The following is a 17,596-nucleotide window of genomic DNA, read 5'->3' as shown; positions in this document are numbered from 1 at the left end:
TGCACTGTTGACCCTGGATTACACCTCAACAGCTCATGTCCATAGTCGTACACCCTTTTATATTGTTCTATGAAATCTCCTTCAACTTGTCTTGTGGCAATTAACTTTGCCCTTCTTGCCTTGGATATTGAAACATTTGTATTCCATTTTCTTAATGCTTTAGTACGAATATCATTCACCTTTAAACTAGGATTCTCAACTAAAATCTATCTGTTCCTGACTTAACCACTTAGCATTCATCAGTTTAATATTAAGTTGTCTACTACAACTATGAGTATCAATTATCTTCCTCAATTGCCAAATTTTTCGTGATGGCAAATAACCACAATAAGCTAGCCATGGGCACTTACCTTGGCCACCCATGCATGTCACCCTCACCCTACGGTTATCATTTTTGATAAATTTTAGATCCCTCCCAGCATGAACAGCATACCTTCTAATAGCATCCTTAAACTCTTCCCTGTCAGTAGAAATAGTGCCCACTTCCCACTTGTAATCTGCCATGGACTTCTGCTTTGCATATTTTGAGAAAGGACCTACATCTATTGTATCATCATTGTCATCCTCCTCACTTGCACTATTTTCAGGAGTTAAAAGCTTATCAGACTCCCAATCATCATCTGACAAACCCCTACATTGTTGGGTTTCTTTTTCACTGTCTTCATCATCCACGTATTCATCACCACTCAGATCATCCATTCCTGCTGCATCATCACTGTTCACTTCCACTTCTTCACTTTCGACCTCAATTTCAGCCTCATTATCCACTTCTAATGCTTCTTCACTTACATCCTCAACTTCATCCTCATTCTCAACCTCCACTGCAACCTCATCATCTTCTGCATCCTCATGCTGAACATCCTCATTATACACTGAATCCTCCTTCTCAACCTCCAATGCATCGTCATGCTCAACATCCAACCAATCCTCATTATCAACATCTAGTAAATCCTCATTGTGAACCTCCAATCCTTCACTTACATTCTCAACATCCCGTGCATCCTCATTCTCAACATCCACTGTATACTCATTCTCAACCTCCACTGCACCCTCCACTACGTCTTCCATTCCTTCTTCACCACCCTCAACATGTGCTTCTCCTCCTACGCCATTATCCTCACCACTCTCTGCATGACCTTCACATAGCAAAAGAATCTCATTCTCATCATTTTCTAAGATAGTTGCTTCGTCCACCCCATGCACAACATACAGGTTCACTTCCCCCAAATACTTAGCCACATTCATCATGTTCATAGCTCCTTTATCATCATCAACCTTATGTAGAACATGTTGGACACTGTAATATAATTCTTCTACTTGCATGTATCCCATATGGTTAAGTGAACCTAATACTCCAAAATAACACCATTTATCGGGGTCTACGTCCCAATTGACTATCTCTCCGCCTATATAATTAAAGGGGACTTCTTTGATCAAGGTCCCACCATGGTGGACCACTACCCGAAACATGTCATCAGACATCCCTACCCGAACCCTGCAAATGCAAACGGGGGATCACTAATTTCAGTTAAAGTAAGACCTATGGAACCACTATCATGCATCAAAAGAAGACAACTTTTCACACAAAACAATTTCACTCATAGTTAAACCCCCTAAAAACGCGACAACAATGAAAACATTTTCGAAAAACCTCTAACCTGATTTGATTTGCGGAATTGGATTTCCTTTGCAGATTTCACCTTCAAGATCACCCAATTTGGATTTGCAGGTCCTCCAAAATGCTTATCCCCAAATCGCGATTTCGAATTACCCAAACCAAACCCTAACACTCAGAATTTTAATCACTGCCCACTGGCACGTTCTTAGTTAATGAAAAACACTGTCACTGCCACGTTACGAAGGTAAAAAGCCACGTTGCACACATCAATCCACGCTGTCAGCAGGATCGTTAAATATTTAACGCCGTGACAAAAAAGGATTAAATTGGACACTTTTTTCACAACGTGAGACCACATTGAACTTTTTGAAAAAGGTAGGACGAAATTGAACATTTCCCTTATAAAGAGGAACAAAAAGAGGTATTAAACCTATATAATACAGTAAAAGAAAAATGTCTACTAAGAAAAGTGTTAGTTTTCTTCGACAATCACAAGAAAATCACGATTAATAATGACTATTAACTATTAAAAAAACCTACAAGTTAGAATAATATTATTAATAATAGTTAAATTTAAAATCAATTAACAATAATTTAAAATTATATTCTCACTAATGCAGGAAAGATAAAATATAAGATTAAAGAAAGATATAAAATAGATTAATTTTAGAAACTAAATATTAAAATGATTTTTTTAATGAGTTATGATGAATTTGGAAGCAAACTTAGGTAAAGTGTGTCATTTAAATGACTAAATCTTATATATAACCTCTCATTTCAATAGCTAAACACAACAAAATAAAAATAAAACATTTTATAATTAGTATTCAGAAAATAGAAGATTCAGAGTATAAAATATATTAATATGCTCATCCAAAATATAAAATTATAATAATATAACATTTATACATCTAATTATTAGGCCAACAAAACCCTATTTCAAAACTTTACAACCCTTAACTCCGACTTTCACCTTATCCAATCCCTCGTATAATTGGCTCCTCTTCCATCAAAGATATCTCTACACTTACATCTTCATTTGCTCACACAATAAAACCAACAAAATACTTAAGGGTAACTTAGCTAAAAAAGAGAAAACAGATACTTATAATGTACTAAGTCATTTAATTATACATTAGATATAATTGTAATTATCACACAAGATCATACATACAATCACATTCTTCTAGACTCGATTTATTTGAATAAGTACAACTGAGTAGAACACAAAAAGTTATATTCACTTGTGATGGTGGAATAGCCTGTCCGTCCCAGACACCCCACTTAAGGTTAAAATCTTGTACAATTATATAAAACGCTATAGTTGTCCTCATGATAAAACCTCCTACTACTTTCATCACTTAATTATCGTCCCATACATGAATATAAATGACCAGTAAAATTCAGGACAACTTATGATGAAATAATTCTTTCCTTAATTTGTATCCTAAAATCACATATTCAATATATTCCTTCCCTAGGAATGCTCCAAATTCACCAAATTATACCATTTTTTTCTTATAAACCAAATACATCATTATGATAAAAAGGAAATAGAGGTGCACACATGATGATAGACACAAACTTAGAAAGAAAACAGAAAGTTTTAGATTATTTTATATAAAATAAAATTCAACTAAAAGTAATATTTATATAACTTAAACTTTTTATTATTAAAATATTGTGGTGTTTTTTTCTATAAAAACTACATGCCATTTTCTAGGTTGTCATAATATCCACAATTTGATAAATAGTTAAAGCATTACAATAGTAAACCATTCAAAATTTATTTCTCGGTTCTGTATTGAAAACTTTTAGAATTATCTAAACTATATGCTGGCATGAGGTTTGACTTTTTTTTAAGGATAATTTTAATCTAACTTTCATCTAAGTCCAATTAAATTTAATTAGATTAAATTCGGTCATTGTATTAAATACATTAAAAAATATTGTTATTTTGAAAAGATCTCCAAATATATGTTTTCTTATAATTATAACGTGGCAACAATAAGTATAATATATATGAAAATAATATTTATAAAATGAAATACGAGTTCTTTAAATAAAGTTATTGTATAAATTGATTGAGTTTGAAATTCATAAACTAATTACTTAATATTATATTAATTGCATGCATTAAATAAAGTTAAATCCAATAATTTAACCCAATTCGAAAAAATATAATTAGACCAAATTTAATAGGAAGGATTTATTCAGGGAATCATAATAACTTATAGGAATGTTAGTTTAAGGTGTTGTTCATTTGAATGGATTTGGAAGAAAGTAATTGAGAGGATTTGAGAGAAGTTGAGAGAAGTTGAAGATAAATTTTTTTGTTGTTTATTTGAGTGAATTTGGAGGTAAGTGAAAATGAATTTGGAAGTAAAGTTTGTGAGAATTAGTGTAGGATTTGATTGACGTGACAAATTAAAAAAATTTACTTTCAAATCCACTCTCATTTACGACCAAATTTACTCAAATAAACAAAAAAAATTATCTTTAAATCCCCTCAATTACTCTTCCTCAAATCCAATCCATTCAAGTGAACACAAACTAATTATTTTTTTAAATTTGACATCAAACTTGTTAGTAAGGTAACAACTTTGAATTTCAACACTATATAATATTTTTATATCATTTGCAAGGTCAAAATCATACTATTATTTTGTTATGAGTTGTTTTTTCTTTAAACTTTATTATGAGAAATTCATTTCATTTACCCTATAATAGTTAATTCGATAAATTTTCACAGACATAATAATTACATAACATCAAAATATTATTTTTAATGTTAATATCTAAAATATTTTTTAAAGTTAAAAATATCCAACTTAATTAGTTGTATGCGTTATGAATTCTAAAGATTATACGATAAAAAAATAAAGAATAAAGAATAAATTAATTATAATTAATATTAATACATTTTATTTTTAGTATAATAAAACATTATTCTTTTGGAATAAATTTTTTAATTTCATTTTAATTTCTACTGATAATGTGTTTTTATTAAAAAAAATAATTAAAGTTGATATACAAATAATTTAAACAAATCGAATTTTAAATTCATAAAGAAAAAATCAAAAGTTTCTTAAAATATTATCATTAATTTTTCTTTTAATTAATATAATTGATAATTATTACAAATGAAATACGAATTCAATTAAATATAATTAAAATTTATATTAAAATTAATTTTTTATTATATTTAAAATAAAATATATTAATATTTATTATATTAAATTATTCTTTATAAAAGAAATTATATTGAATAGATTTATTTTGATTTGAAATATATTAAACATATCCAAACAGTGACATAAGTTAATAGTAACTTTCATAACAGTCTCATGTTGTAATGCTAATAAATCATTCACAGTTTATCATGATTAACCATCAATTTATGTCGGTGTTAGGGTTTTTAATAATAGTTTATCAGTCTTATGTCATTCTTTTTTACATTTTATTATATTCCTTCTATGTTTTATTATTATTATATTTTAATATTCGCGTACTATAAAATTTTACGAAATGTGAAACCATCCTTTGGATATGAAAAAAAAACAAAATTTTATGAATAAACGACATTGATTTGATGTTTTATTTGTTTTCATCTAACAATAATAAGTGGTTTTATATTTAATAAATCAATAAAATATATTAAAAATTAGAAGGTAGAATGATAAAATATACAAAAAAAAATTAGATAATAAAATACACTAAATCACTATATATCAGTAGTTTATAGATAATATGTAACGTGATTAGGCTAATAAAGGTTTTTGCTTTTCCTCTTTTAAGGTTTCATCTTAAAAAACCAAAAACGCGATTATTTTTTTTGCGATGAAAACAAAGTGTACTGTGTAATATTCTCTTTGTTCTTCAATCGCGAAATTAGGGTTGGGGACTTGTCTTCAATTTCCCAAATCCACCCAGCACCACGGCCATCTTGACCAAATTTTCTCAAAGACTCGTCGCAATTCTTCAGCAGTTTCGTTTTAGTAACCCGAAAAAACCGAATCATACAGGGCGACAGGGTGAGTTCTTCAAATTCAATTGGCAACACCGAATAAAAGAAATATTTTTTTCTTGAAAACGAAAAAAAAAAATGATTTTGGAGTCTTAAGCAGCTTTTATTTCATATGGGGTTGCAGGAAACTAGGAATTAGGCAATGGCTGAAGATCTGGTGCTGGATACTGCAATCAGAGACTGGGTGTTGATCCCTCTCTCTGTGGTTATGGTTCTCATTGGTGTGCTGCGCTATTTCGTTTCTAAGCTTATGCACTCTTCACAAACCCCAGATGCTAAAATTGTTAAGGAGGGGTATGCTTTAGCTATGTTCATTGCTCGATTATGTGTTTATATTTTTCTTATTTTGATGTCTAAGGGATGTTAATAAATTCAGGCAAGTGATCGTTAGAGCTCGCAGTTTACGTGCTGGAGCGAATTTTATTCCTTCCAAGGCTTTTCGCGCACGCAAGATTTATTTCTGTAACGAGGTTTGTTTGCTATTTAGTGTATGTTAGATTTTCCAGAAGGTTTTTTTTTGGTTTAAGGGCGTGGTTCTTGATTGGGAGAATATGATGTTTCATCGTACTTATACTTATACTCAAACCTTGTTTCAGTGGATAATTTACAAGTTAGTCGATGAATGAATTTCAAACTTGATGTTTTTGAATCAGTTCTAGAAGTCATTAGTTAGAAGTTAATAACTGTGTCACGAGCTTTAAGTGGTATTTTAAATGATATTTTGTATGTGACCATATCAACAGTGAATTGATTGTTTGTGCATTTTCATTGAAGGAAAATGGTCTGTTGTTTGTTCCAAAGGGCCAGGGCCAGAATCCACAAGCACAGATGTTCTCTGATCCTAACATGGCCATGGATATGATGAAGAAAAACCTTTCAATGATTATTCCCCAGGTGTTACTATTGGAGTTTGACAGTCTCTAGCTTTAGATTTTGGATCATGCTCTTCTACTTTTTCCCAATTATTAGGAGACGCCTCACTGGCTTTTATTTGTGTTGTTTCCTAATTTTTGACAGACTCTTACATTTGCTTGGGTGAACTTCTTCTTTTCTGGATTCGTAGCAGGTAATTTTGGACTTGTAGTTATTTCGTATAGTTTATTAGAATATTTATTTTTGCTTGAATTCATGTTCTTCAAAATGTCTTCTATATTTTTTTACTTAAATATGTTTTTAGTTTATGAAATAGAGTCATATTTTATTTTTGATACCTACAATTTTTTTATCTACTTTTGGTCCTGGTCCTTATTTTGTTTTAGTCCCTGTAATACACACACATATTTGATAGAGACTAAAAGCTACATATTACTAGTACAAAAGATTAAAAATGAATATGTTATATAGATAAATTAACAAGCACCGAATCCAAAAATAAGAAACTTTAAAGGACTAAAAGTACAAAAAATTTGGGTTACTAAAAGCAAAATTTGACCATACTTTAGGGACCAAAAATATATTTAAGCTTTTTTTATCTATCATATTAAAGTGCCAAGATTCAGGCTCTGTTCTTTGAATAATTATACAACTTGTATCTTGTATTAGCACATGCATGTGCTTAAGATGGTCATCTGCTTGGCATAGTGTTGGATTCATTACTTTTATTATATACCTCTTGAAAATGTTTAAAACATTTTTGCAGCCAAGATACCCTTTCCTTTGACACAGAGGTTTAGGTCGATGTTACAGAATGGAATAGACCTTAGCACAGTAGATGTCAGCTATGTTAGCAGTCGCTCTTGGTAAAATTCATTTTCTGGATCTTTACATGTTTCACTCGTACTCTTGTTTAACTGTCAAAAGATTGCTTTTCAGGTACTTCCTCAATTTGTTTGGACTAAGAGGATTGTTTAGTCTCATCTTGGGTGAAGAAAATGGTTAGTCATGGCTTGAAAGCTGATCACCTTTATGTGTATACTTTTTCTTTAATTCAGTTATTTCATGAATATAGATTTTTACCACCTCTCAGTATGTTATCATTTTTCCATTATAGCCTGGGATTTTGGTTGACAATAGTCCAAAGTTATGATGTTTATTTTTTATGCAGCTGTAGATGATACACAACGTATGATGCAAATGGGTGGATTTGGATTTGATCCTTCAAAGGTACAAATGAGTGGTTTACTCTTGATTTTTCATAATTTTGAAGATCAATCATTGAAAATTATCTTGTATGCATGACTTGTTGACACTTCCCCCTTTTGTCCATACCACAAGGCAAAATTATCATTTATTTTAGTGAGGACCTATATGATGTAGATGACTTTTACTTGAGCTTATAACCTTGTATAAAGTCTTTTTAGCTTAATTTAGCAAGCTTCTCGGTCAACCTTATGGATAAACTCATTTGTTAATAACTTGTTGAATAAATGCTTATTAGATATCAAAGTTGGGATACGATCCACATTGCCCTGGATTTGTGGTATTGTGATTGATTTTGGACTTTGAAAATGGGTAAATTGGAAAATACAGTAAATGAGAGATACCATGTATGTTCAGGCATGTATGTAAAAGGTGTAACTGAGTATGTGAGACTCAAATGAATCATAGTCTAGTCTCTAACAAACTAATCTCAATCTTCTTTGATCTATTTTTAATCTTGTTTCAGGGTCTGAGTGCTGAGAAAGACAATCTCGACATAACACAGCATGACTGGGCCTTACCGAATTTTGAGCATCGTGCCGAAGCTGTTTTGAGGAAAGTCATCAGTTAATTGTGTTGTTGAATAGGAAGGCTTAATTGCTTGCATTCTATTATTGCTGTAGGAGCTGTTCTTTTTGCAGCAAAAGATTTACAAGATCATGTTGGGATAATGAGTGTAGTTTTGAATCCGAACATTTTTCATTTTATTATCAGAAAACCTTGGCACGATTTTGTTAAAGCTAGAACTGAAATTATTAATTCTTGTTTATTTTTCTTAATGCTCGTAGCCATAAGTAAGAAGCTCTTGAAGGCTTCCTGGAATTGTTGACTCCTGTAATGTGTGTCAAGTCCAATTCTATCTATATACGCTTCACGTCTTGTCATGTTTTTTGTATCTTGTATGCCATTTTTTATTTTCATTTTAATGGAGTAAATGGATCTTCTGTCTCCTTGTATTTGCAGAGGAGGGAGATCAAGTTATTCTTAGCAGTTCTACGATAGCTAGTTCTTTTTTTTTTTTAATCATACATTCAGGGGTGTGTTACTTTTCAAAGTTATAGATTAAAGGAAAATGAATTATGAAGATAAGGAATGGTTTTTTCAAAGTAAATTTTTTTTTTTGGATTAAGGAAAAATGAATTATGAAGATATGGAGTAAATTTTCAAAGGTTATTTTTATACGGAAAGGAAAATGAAGGGTGGAAACAGAATAAGTTTTTAATTGTACTGAGATAATTATATTTAATTATACATAAAAAGTAAACACTTAATTATACATGAAACATGGTGGACTTTGCCCCCTGTAATTAAGAAGTCAAAGTTTTCCTGTGAAAAAACATAAAAGTTTGATTTCCAAATGGGGAAATGTAGTCTATAAGAAAAGTGGGGATGTTTTATTTTTGGGATGTGCAGATATAATCTTTGTATTGGAAAAAACATGGCATTAACCTTCTTATAAAACCACTAAAATGGTCTTACTGTAAAACTGCTACTACATCTTACAGAAAGAAATAATTTGTTTCAGTTTCTTCATTTTATTACTATTATTATTATTGTAAGAGTAAATTACATTATGTTTCCATAATATGTATTAAATTACACTATTTTTCCTTTTATTTCATTCTCTTTAACATTTGGGTGTATTTTAATAAATAAATATTTTTATAATTATTTTTAATTCATAATGATTTCCAATCGTGTTTAATAGTCTGTTCTGAGTAATTATTAACCTTTTGACCGTTTAAGATAAAATGAAAATTTTAAGATGAATAAGATGCTTAGAGCTAGTTGTTTATCATACAGCAAGTTCTCGGAAAAGACAGTTGAGAGTTCCCTTCAATATTATTCACTACGATTAAAATGTTAGTGTAAATTGAAAAATTACGTGTAACTCTTTCATACAGGGAAGGGAAATATGTATTTTAACCAAAGAGATAAGTATACTTTTTTTTAATATTAAAGTGGATCTGTAATTCTTTTTTTTTTTTTTTTGGTATTCATTGCTCTTTAGCATGTTCAGAATAGTAAAAGAACTATATTTTTAAACCTTAATGAAATAATGCGAAAATATAATATCATAATTATATAATTTTAAACACAGAAATAAAGAACAAATTCATAAACTTTAACTTGAAATACATACAAACAACTTCTAAAAGAAAAACAACACAAACTTCTCTATTATTATGAAAAGTTAATATCATGTATAAACTAATATCAAACACCAAAGTTAATTAGCTTTACATCAAGTCAATATAAATGTCACAGTCCAATTCCACCTAAATAAACTACTAATTTTAGTTTAAACATTCCCAGGCTAAGATTTCACGTATGTACTGATGAAGAAGCTAAGAGGTGAATTCCAAGTCTGAGCCATTTCAGATACTCATTTCCCTGCATGTCTGAAACGAGGCAGAAACTGAACATGCAACACAAAAAATGAAGACAAAACAACCTCATCCACTGCTAAACAACATTGCCATCAACTCACTGCTTGTAGCAGCTATAAGCTATGGCGACCGACACGGCGGCACAGACAACAGCAAGAGCAGCATAAGTATCCTCTTGCTCCCAGCTGTCAAGCCATGTCGGCATGGAACTGAACTTGTGAGACACTCCTTTGCCCTTGTTGATCCGACGAAGCACATTCAAATTCTCCTTGCTCTTATGATCACCTGAAACCTCTCTCCTCTCCTCTAATACATCATTCTGACAGCAACAAGAGTCTTCATTGTCCTGGCAACAGCTCTCTCCATCTGTTTGACAGCGGCTGCCGGCCACTGTGTTTCCTTCTAAATTTCTTGCACCATTCAGCTGAAGCCTTTGCTCTTGCTTTTTCTTCTGTTCATCTTCTGATAAACCTATTTGACCCCTGATGGCAAAATCAAAACATGTTTCTGATCATCATACTATATTCATATTATACTTTAGGCCCTTTAAATTTTGTGTTCATTTTGTTTCCTAAAAGATTTTTGTTTTAGGATTTTTAGTCCTTCATAGTATTACTCCTTACAAAATTATAAGCCTTTGATACAGGTCTATTATTTGAGAAATACCAAGAATGTTCTCCTATGTACTTTTTACAGAGACTAGACTCATAAAATAGTTATCTTACAGATACCAAAATCATATATAAGACAAATAATCTCAAAAATGAGTTGAACTAACATTTAAAGAACTTCTGAATGACAAATAATCTCAAACAAAAAAATCCCTACTTACAAAGCTACAAATACTAGATATAGAATAAAACCCAAGAAATGCTACAAACAATCTCGGAAAACTGATTCCTGAAAAATCTATATGAAATTTGCCACTTCACTCCTTTTAACCTTAGATTTCATTAGTTGAGACTTTCAAAATTAAGAATGGCAACAATCTTCATGGGACTTTTGGAGAAACTTTTCCAAAACTCCTTTAGAAGAGAAAAGTTGAAAAAAAAAATATATACAATCAGTTTTCCTGTAAGTTAAAATCAACTTATGCATAAACTAATTTATAGAAGTTATTTCTTACTATCTTCTCTCAAATCTAATCTTCACTTCGTGGATAAGAGAATTTTAGTTCATGGAAAAACTAATTTTATACATTCTTACGTTTCTTCTGCTAGAAGTGCTTACAGAAAAGTTTCCTCCTCACAGACCTCAAACTATAAAACTTTCACCTTGAATGTAAAATTAACTCTTACTGCACAGACTGAGCCTGTGCTCCAAAAAACAAGCACGAGAGCAATCCGGCAGTGTCTTTTAAAGAATGAAACTAAAACAAAAAAGAATCTTTAAAATTTAATACTAAATAATGTTAGAAAAAAATGCTACCTCCATAGTGAGTCAAAAATCTCCCCTGCAATGATATGCTGGCGAAACAATAAAGGCACACCATCTGGAGTAACATATCCATACCTACATAGTTTAGTTAATAACAACTCTGATCAGATTAATATAAAAGACAAAGAAACAATGTTCAAAGGTGTTTCCCAAGTTTAAAGAAGAAATGGAAATTCTATGGGCAAAAAGAGATATGCTAATAACCAGGGGAAATCTCCTCCTTACAAGTGGCCTGTGACTTCGCCGTTGATGCTTGATCCAATTATAATGACATTTCCTGCATACTTATTGCCCCCAATGTGAGAGCAGGAGCTAACCAACACTTTGCCTTGGAGTCCATGTAACCCTATCTCTTCCCTGAATCTACTGACCAAGACAGGTCCAAAAACCCCACACCTACGATCGCGTGATCCATGAGAGCAGACGAAAACGTATGAAGCTTTTAAGGATTCAGGATTTCCAGGAAGCCATTCTCCTTCCTTGACAATAACTTCTTCAACAAATGTCTCAACATCAAAATGGGTTAATCTCCTGCAATTTCACTAAAATTACTACTGTTGTTGATAAAGAATAAAGGAAAACAAGAGAGAACATTTATAGGGGAATTAGAAGTTGAACTATAAGGACTAACCTATATCTGATCATGTCAGGAAAGATTAACACATCTCCATTTGATGTTTCAGTCCCATCATGCCCCTCACATATTGTTAAGCAGGTCTAGTAAACGATGAACCCAAGACAATTAGCCATAGTCAGTATAATCTAAGGGGATTTCGGTTCACTTTTAACATTCACTTCCGGTGTAAGTTTTCATTAATAATCACACCAATGTTACTTTGGTTTTGTTCAGTTTCCTGAATTTAGAACTTTGTAAATGAAATGGTGAAAACAAGGAAACAAAAATAGAAAACAGACAGAACAAATACGAGGTGACATTTTGTAAGAACTATTTGGATTGGTGAAAATCACTGAAATAGAATAATACTACAGACCTATTTGGATATAAATTGCCACGAGTATTTATAGAAGAAGAAAATAATAAGATAAGATACATTGTACTCCTCCATAAACTAGAATCAACTTCCATGTATTGGGTCTAGGGGAAGCAAAATGAAGAAAGCTTCAATAAACGTTAAGTTTAAAAGCTGATTCCAGTTTATAAGACAAACTTAATTCAGTTATGGCAAAGCCTATCCAAAATGACCTTGATCCCCTGATTTGAATACTTCAAAACAAAATACAAGCCACTCCATACAGTACTTCTCCTTTTCTTTCCCAAACATAGGGTGGAAGCCCTTCCATACCATTTCCTCATCCTATCATAAAAAATTATCAAACAACAGAATGTTGACTTTGATTTCAAGCTGTTTCCATTACTATGATTCATTCATTCCCTCATAGTCCTAGGCAAAAAGAACAAATGTAAAAAACACCAAACCCATCTTAACAACAAAAGTTCAATAAAAGATCCCAAAACTAAACTAGTACATTATCCCTTGCGAGAGCAAGAATAACATAACAACCTTTAGCATTTTTCTTCTCTCCCTAGCACCTTACACCCCACCCCCGAAAAACATGAAAAGAAAAGAAAACATCTTTGAATAAAAAATTGATTATAAATAAAAATAAAAAACAAAAGACACCAAAGAAATCAAGAATGATGAGAGGAAAACAAAAGTGAACCTCTTTCTTAATATGAGGCTTTCTTGCATTAATGGCCGCATGGAGCAGTCTGGGCAAGCGATCAAACTCTGCAGCCTCAATGCGCGGTGGCCACACGGCGGGGTTCTTGTAGCACAGGAACACGTGCCGGCGGTAGAAGAAATCTGACGAGGAGGCGTTGCTGCTGCTACCCATCTCCGTCTAAATGCTAAAGTTTGAATCTTTTGTGACAAAAAACGAAAATGACGGCGAGTGAGTGTGGAAGTGATTGCAACTTGCAAGACTGTGCACTGTGAGTGTCTGTGCAAAGCTTTCTCTTTGGTGATGTTTTGTTTTTGGTAGAGAAGCTCTCTTCCTGTGAGGTAGGGTGTACTGTCTTTATAGTGAGATCGGCTTTATAGATTTGATTTGTTTTTTTTACAGAAAAAGTTATGACTGATTAGATTCTTCAACGTGTAAAAAGGACAATAATTACAATTTTTTTTTCAAATTTTATTATTATTAAAATTATTTCAATGTTACATATAAATTTTAGTAACTTGTTATGTGATTTAAGGTGAAAAATTTTTTGACTACATATTTTTTTACTATATCTATTATGTTGTTCCTTTACACTTTCAAAATAGAAGTACAGCACACAAAAAAATATTGAATCTAAATTTAATCCACCTCCGAAATCGCTGGAAAAGGTGAAAATAAATGTAAAATAATTTTCAAATTTTATTAATAATAATACATATTAAAGAAGTTATCCTCTTTAAATTAACATCAACTTGATCTTATATTATAAATTTACTTTCTTTCTACTAAAAAACAATATAATTTTTTAACATCCCAAAAATACAGTCTAAAACTATATAATAGAATAATCACATTTAGTAATATTACAGCTCAGTCTTACATTAAAAGATAATGTACTGGCCGAACGACCTTACAAAAAGAGTTACAAATTTAAATTATACAAGATAAGCAATCTTGACCGAACCGTTTACAAAAGTCTATATCGAACGGTCAAGGAAAAACAAAAGAAGAAAGTGATCGAACGATCACCTTACTATCATACGAAACTACTAACCGAACGTTCTACTGTTCGGTCCTAATTTCTACTTCGACTAGGTTTTCTTCCTCCAGTGCCTCTTCTAGCAACTCGTCTCCTTCTGCTCACATCCACACGGATGATCATTGCAACAAAAGGACAACCGGACGTACAAACATAAATAAGACAGGAAACACAGGGTAAGCTTATGTAATTTAATTCATGTATAAACATATATTTCACACAATCAACCAAATAAGATAATTAATCATTCGTTCATGCAAAAGCCTAAGACTAGACTGACTGTCCGGACTGTATGAAATCTGTGTAGCTACGACGTTCCTGCACCCGAGTGATATAGTAACTGGGATACCCTCAACAGCTATCACCCGAGGTTAGTCCTATCTGTCCAAATTAACCATAAGGACTAGGACCTCCTGCCGTTCCCACACATGACTTACCCTTCTCTACGTGAGGACGAGTAATCACGGAACATCAGGATGAACCGCCAGCTTAGCATGCCCACATTCATACTTTACTAAATCCAATATACATTCATGAGTCATTCCTCCCCGGAACGTTCGTCCATAATCCAAAACATTTCATCCATATCATATTCTCTTCATCTTTCATTATCAATCATCTCAATTTCATCTTTCATTATCAATATCTCAATTTCATCTTTCATTATCAATCATCTCAATTTCATCTTTCATTATCAATCATTTCAATTTCATCTTTGTACAAAAATTATTAAGGACAACAGATACCGAACGTTCAATCCTAACTCAGAATGAGAACGAACACTTGGAACGAGATAGAGAGGTCTCCAGTTCCAGAATAGATTAAGACCGAGAGGGTTACTGTCGGATTGAGAAAGAAACCAAGTACAACTATATATCACAAGAACGACTAGAACGAACATTACTTACAAGGTGAGCCAATTAAATGAACTGATTCTTGAGAGCTCAAACCGAACCTCAAAGACCATGCCAAGTGCTAAGACTCTAGGCTGAAACCAATGAATATGGACACTTCAAAGAATAATACTTAAAAGAATTCACATGATTAAACCGTACGCTTATAAATACTTAACTTAAGAACAAACGAAAATATACAAATATATATATATATATATATATATATATATATATATATATATATATATATATATACTTAAGTTTATAACCGAATACCAAGAAACAACTATGCTTGGCCGAACGCTCATGCACAATATTACGAAACGAAGATGCTCGTCTTCAACTAGGATTCTTCCCAAATGAAAGAATCCAATTCCAACCAAGTTCACTAGAAAAACCCGAACAGTCAAGGACCGTTCAGTGACGAACGTATTCTTTCATAGGGGAAATTTCATACTTAGAAATCATTTATCTCAATTCAATTCTCACCATATATCTTCATAATTTCATACATTCATATCATAGTAAATTTCATATACTTCATACACCAGAACATAGCAACCATCATATTTCATATAGTCAAACATCTCAACAATCATGCTTCATTTTAATTTAGCAACTCAACGAACGTTCATGCAATACAACAACATACAAATTAAATTAGATAAGCTTCCCTTACCTCTGAGCGTGAACGAACGTTCCTAGAGACAGAATACGGTTCGCCTGACTACAATTCCTTCTACCCTCAACACTCAACAATTCTTCAAACTAAACCAACAACAGACCAAAATGGTTAAGAACTAGACTATGAACTCATGCAACCAGAACTTGGTTTGCATGAACGACTAAAGGAGAAGAAGAACTTACCAGTTCAGAACTCGAAACCGATCGGTTCAAACTGAAGCTCTTGACGTCGGAAGTGCTTCTACAGTGCCTGAACGAAGATCGGAGAAGAGAAAGGGTGAGGTTTCGTAGAGAGAAGGGAGAGCTTTTAGTGAGAAGGAGGAGAAATGAGATTTTCAGAGTTTGGGGATGAATGGTGCATGCAGAGAGTGTGACGTGAATTTTCTGAAAATCAAGTTTTGCTTCCCACGTCAAAACGAGCGTCCGCTCATTTGCCGATACCTGCCTTCCACTATCTGATTTTCGAATCCTCTTCGCTTGACAGATGGCGTCCGTTCAGAGGATTTTTGGATGCGTTTTAAATGAGGTCTGACAATTTTAAAAGTGGTTTAATAATAAATTATGATGAATTCAAACTTACCCTTTCTATTGATTAAATAAGACTTTCTTTACCCCATCAAAAATTATCATCAATTTTTATTTAAAATCCAAAATAATATGATATTGTCTAATTAAATTTTAAAATAAATTATTTTAATTTAATTTTCAAAGTATGGTATTGTTATAACTTAGAATTAACAAAAGTAATTAATTTCATAAATTTAATTAATTTCTTAATTTAACGAATTAAAGTTTTAAGAAATAATATCACAAAGAAATATAGTTCTAGGATTAAATTGGACATTTATTATTTTCATCCACGGCTCCTATTTGCTGTTGCAAGTCAAATCTATATAATTAAATGTTTATAAGTAATTATATATTTGGTGATTGGTGAGGGTGGGTGCCATTATTTTATTATTATATTTGAATTCCTTAAAAATTTAATATGTTAACGGCTTGTTTGAAATGATTAAAGAAACCGAAAGAGAACGAAAAACTGTAGGATAAGATTTTCAAAATCTTGTGTCGTTTGGAGTCGCAGAAATTGGAACTTCCATTTTCTTCTGCAAAACTTTAAAAAAGTAAACCATAAATGAATCAAAATATCAAAGTAATTAATTGCATATTTAATATAATATTTATTATTCTGCCACAATTAACCTACACAAATATATGTATAATGATTAGAGTGTTAATTAAGTTTTAAAATCATGTCATCGTTAAATTTGAATATTTTAATTAAAATTTTATTAAATATTTAAACTTTTTTTTCAATTCAATTCATTTAATTTTTTCATTAAAAGATGATATTATTATTATTTTACAATGTTATTTTGTTCACTTATATCCACAAAATAGTACAAGATCATGTAATTAATATAATATATTAATATTCATGCTCTTATAATGTAAATGACTCTTATAAATTTTAATTGTTTATTTGTTTGCGATAAAATATGATTTTGTTTTATTTTTGTTAAAATATAATGACCTTTTTATCCCTTTAAAAATAAAACGTGTCTACTTTGATCTTAGTTACTTACTCTTTTTAATAAGTAAACTATTGAATGAAAAAAAGTTAGAAGTATTAAAAACATTTATGACAACATGTTTTTATCCCTAAAAAAAGTTTTGTTTATT

At 31.5% G+C, this 17,596-nt stretch overlaps 2 protein-coding genes across 2 annotated transcripts; one reads left to right on the top strand and one right to left on the bottom strand.

Moving 5' to 3' along the window:
- The first annotated feature begins 5,426 nt into the window (after window positions 1–5,426).
- LOC148198630 (ER membrane protein complex subunit-like protein (Protein of unknown function DUF106, transmembrane)) lies at window positions 5,427–8,704 on the top strand. Its single transcript, XM_088114779.1, has 9 exons — window positions 5,427–5,652; window positions 5,770–5,939; window positions 6,022–6,115; window positions 6,420–6,539; window positions 6,663–6,711; window positions 7,285–7,384; window positions 7,458–7,519; window positions 7,690–7,748; window positions 8,251–8,704. Exons 2-9 carry the CDS (start codon window positions 5,788–5,790, stop codon window positions 8,353–8,355), a joined length of 741 nt encoding a protein of 246 aa, XP_087970905.1. The 5' UTR covers window positions 5,427–5,652; window positions 5,770–5,787; the 3' UTR covers window positions 8,356–8,704.
- A 1,238-nt stretch (window positions 8,705–9,942) lies between these two features.
- Window positions 9,943–13,625, bottom strand: LOC124820596 (altered inheritance of mitochondria protein 32-like). The gene is made up of 5 exons (XM_047292323.2): window positions 13,295–13,625; window positions 12,243–12,328; window positions 11,837–12,142; window positions 11,603–11,686; window positions 9,943–10,656 (listed from the first exon to the last, which is right to left on the bottom strand). Exons 1-5 carry the CDS (start codon window positions 13,466–13,468, stop codon window positions 10,272–10,274), a joined length of 1,035 nt encoding a protein of 344 aa, XP_047148279.1. The 5' UTR covers window positions 13,469–13,625; the 3' UTR covers window positions 9,943–10,271.
- Between the last annotated feature and the right edge of the window lie 3,971 nt (window positions 13,626–17,596).

This window comes from Vigna umbellata, chromosome 5, assembly GCF_029865625.1.
Source record: "Vigna umbellata cultivar VRB3 chromosome 5, Vumbellata_1.0, whole genome shotgun sequence".
Lineage (NCBI taxonomy): Eukaryota > Viridiplantae > Streptophyta > Magnoliopsida > Fabales > Fabaceae > Vigna > Vigna umbellata.
Note: the sequence above shows the minus strand (reverse complement) of the source record. Positions and strands in the feature narration are given on the sequence as shown.

Bases quoted from the DNA above. Each gene is read 5' to 3' on its own strand.
- LOC148198630 (XM_088114779.1), top strand. From the start codon at position 5,788: ATGGCTGAAGATCTGGTGCTGGATACTGCAATCAGAGACTGGGTGTTG. The intron at 6,116-6,419 runs GTTTGTTTGCTA...TTTTCATTGAAG, and splicing joins AGATTTATTTCTGTAACGAG to GAAAATGGTCTGTTGTTTGT. The intron at 7,520-7,689 runs GTTAGTCATGGC...TTTTTTATGCAG, and splicing joins CATCTTGGGTGAAGAAAATG to CTGTAGATGATACACAACGT.
- LOC124820596 (XM_047292323.2), bottom strand. From the start codon at position 13,468: ATGGGTAGCAGCAGCAACGCCTCCTCGTCAGATTTCTTCTACCGCCGG. The intron at 12,329-13,294 runs GTTCACTTTTGT...ATCGTTTACTAG, and splicing joins AGCCTCATATTAAGAAAGAG to ACCTGCTTAACAATATGTGA. The intron at 11,687-11,836 runs GTAAGGAGGAGA...TAAACTATGTAG, and splicing joins GGCGAAGTCACAGGCCACTT to GTATGGATATGTTACTCCAG.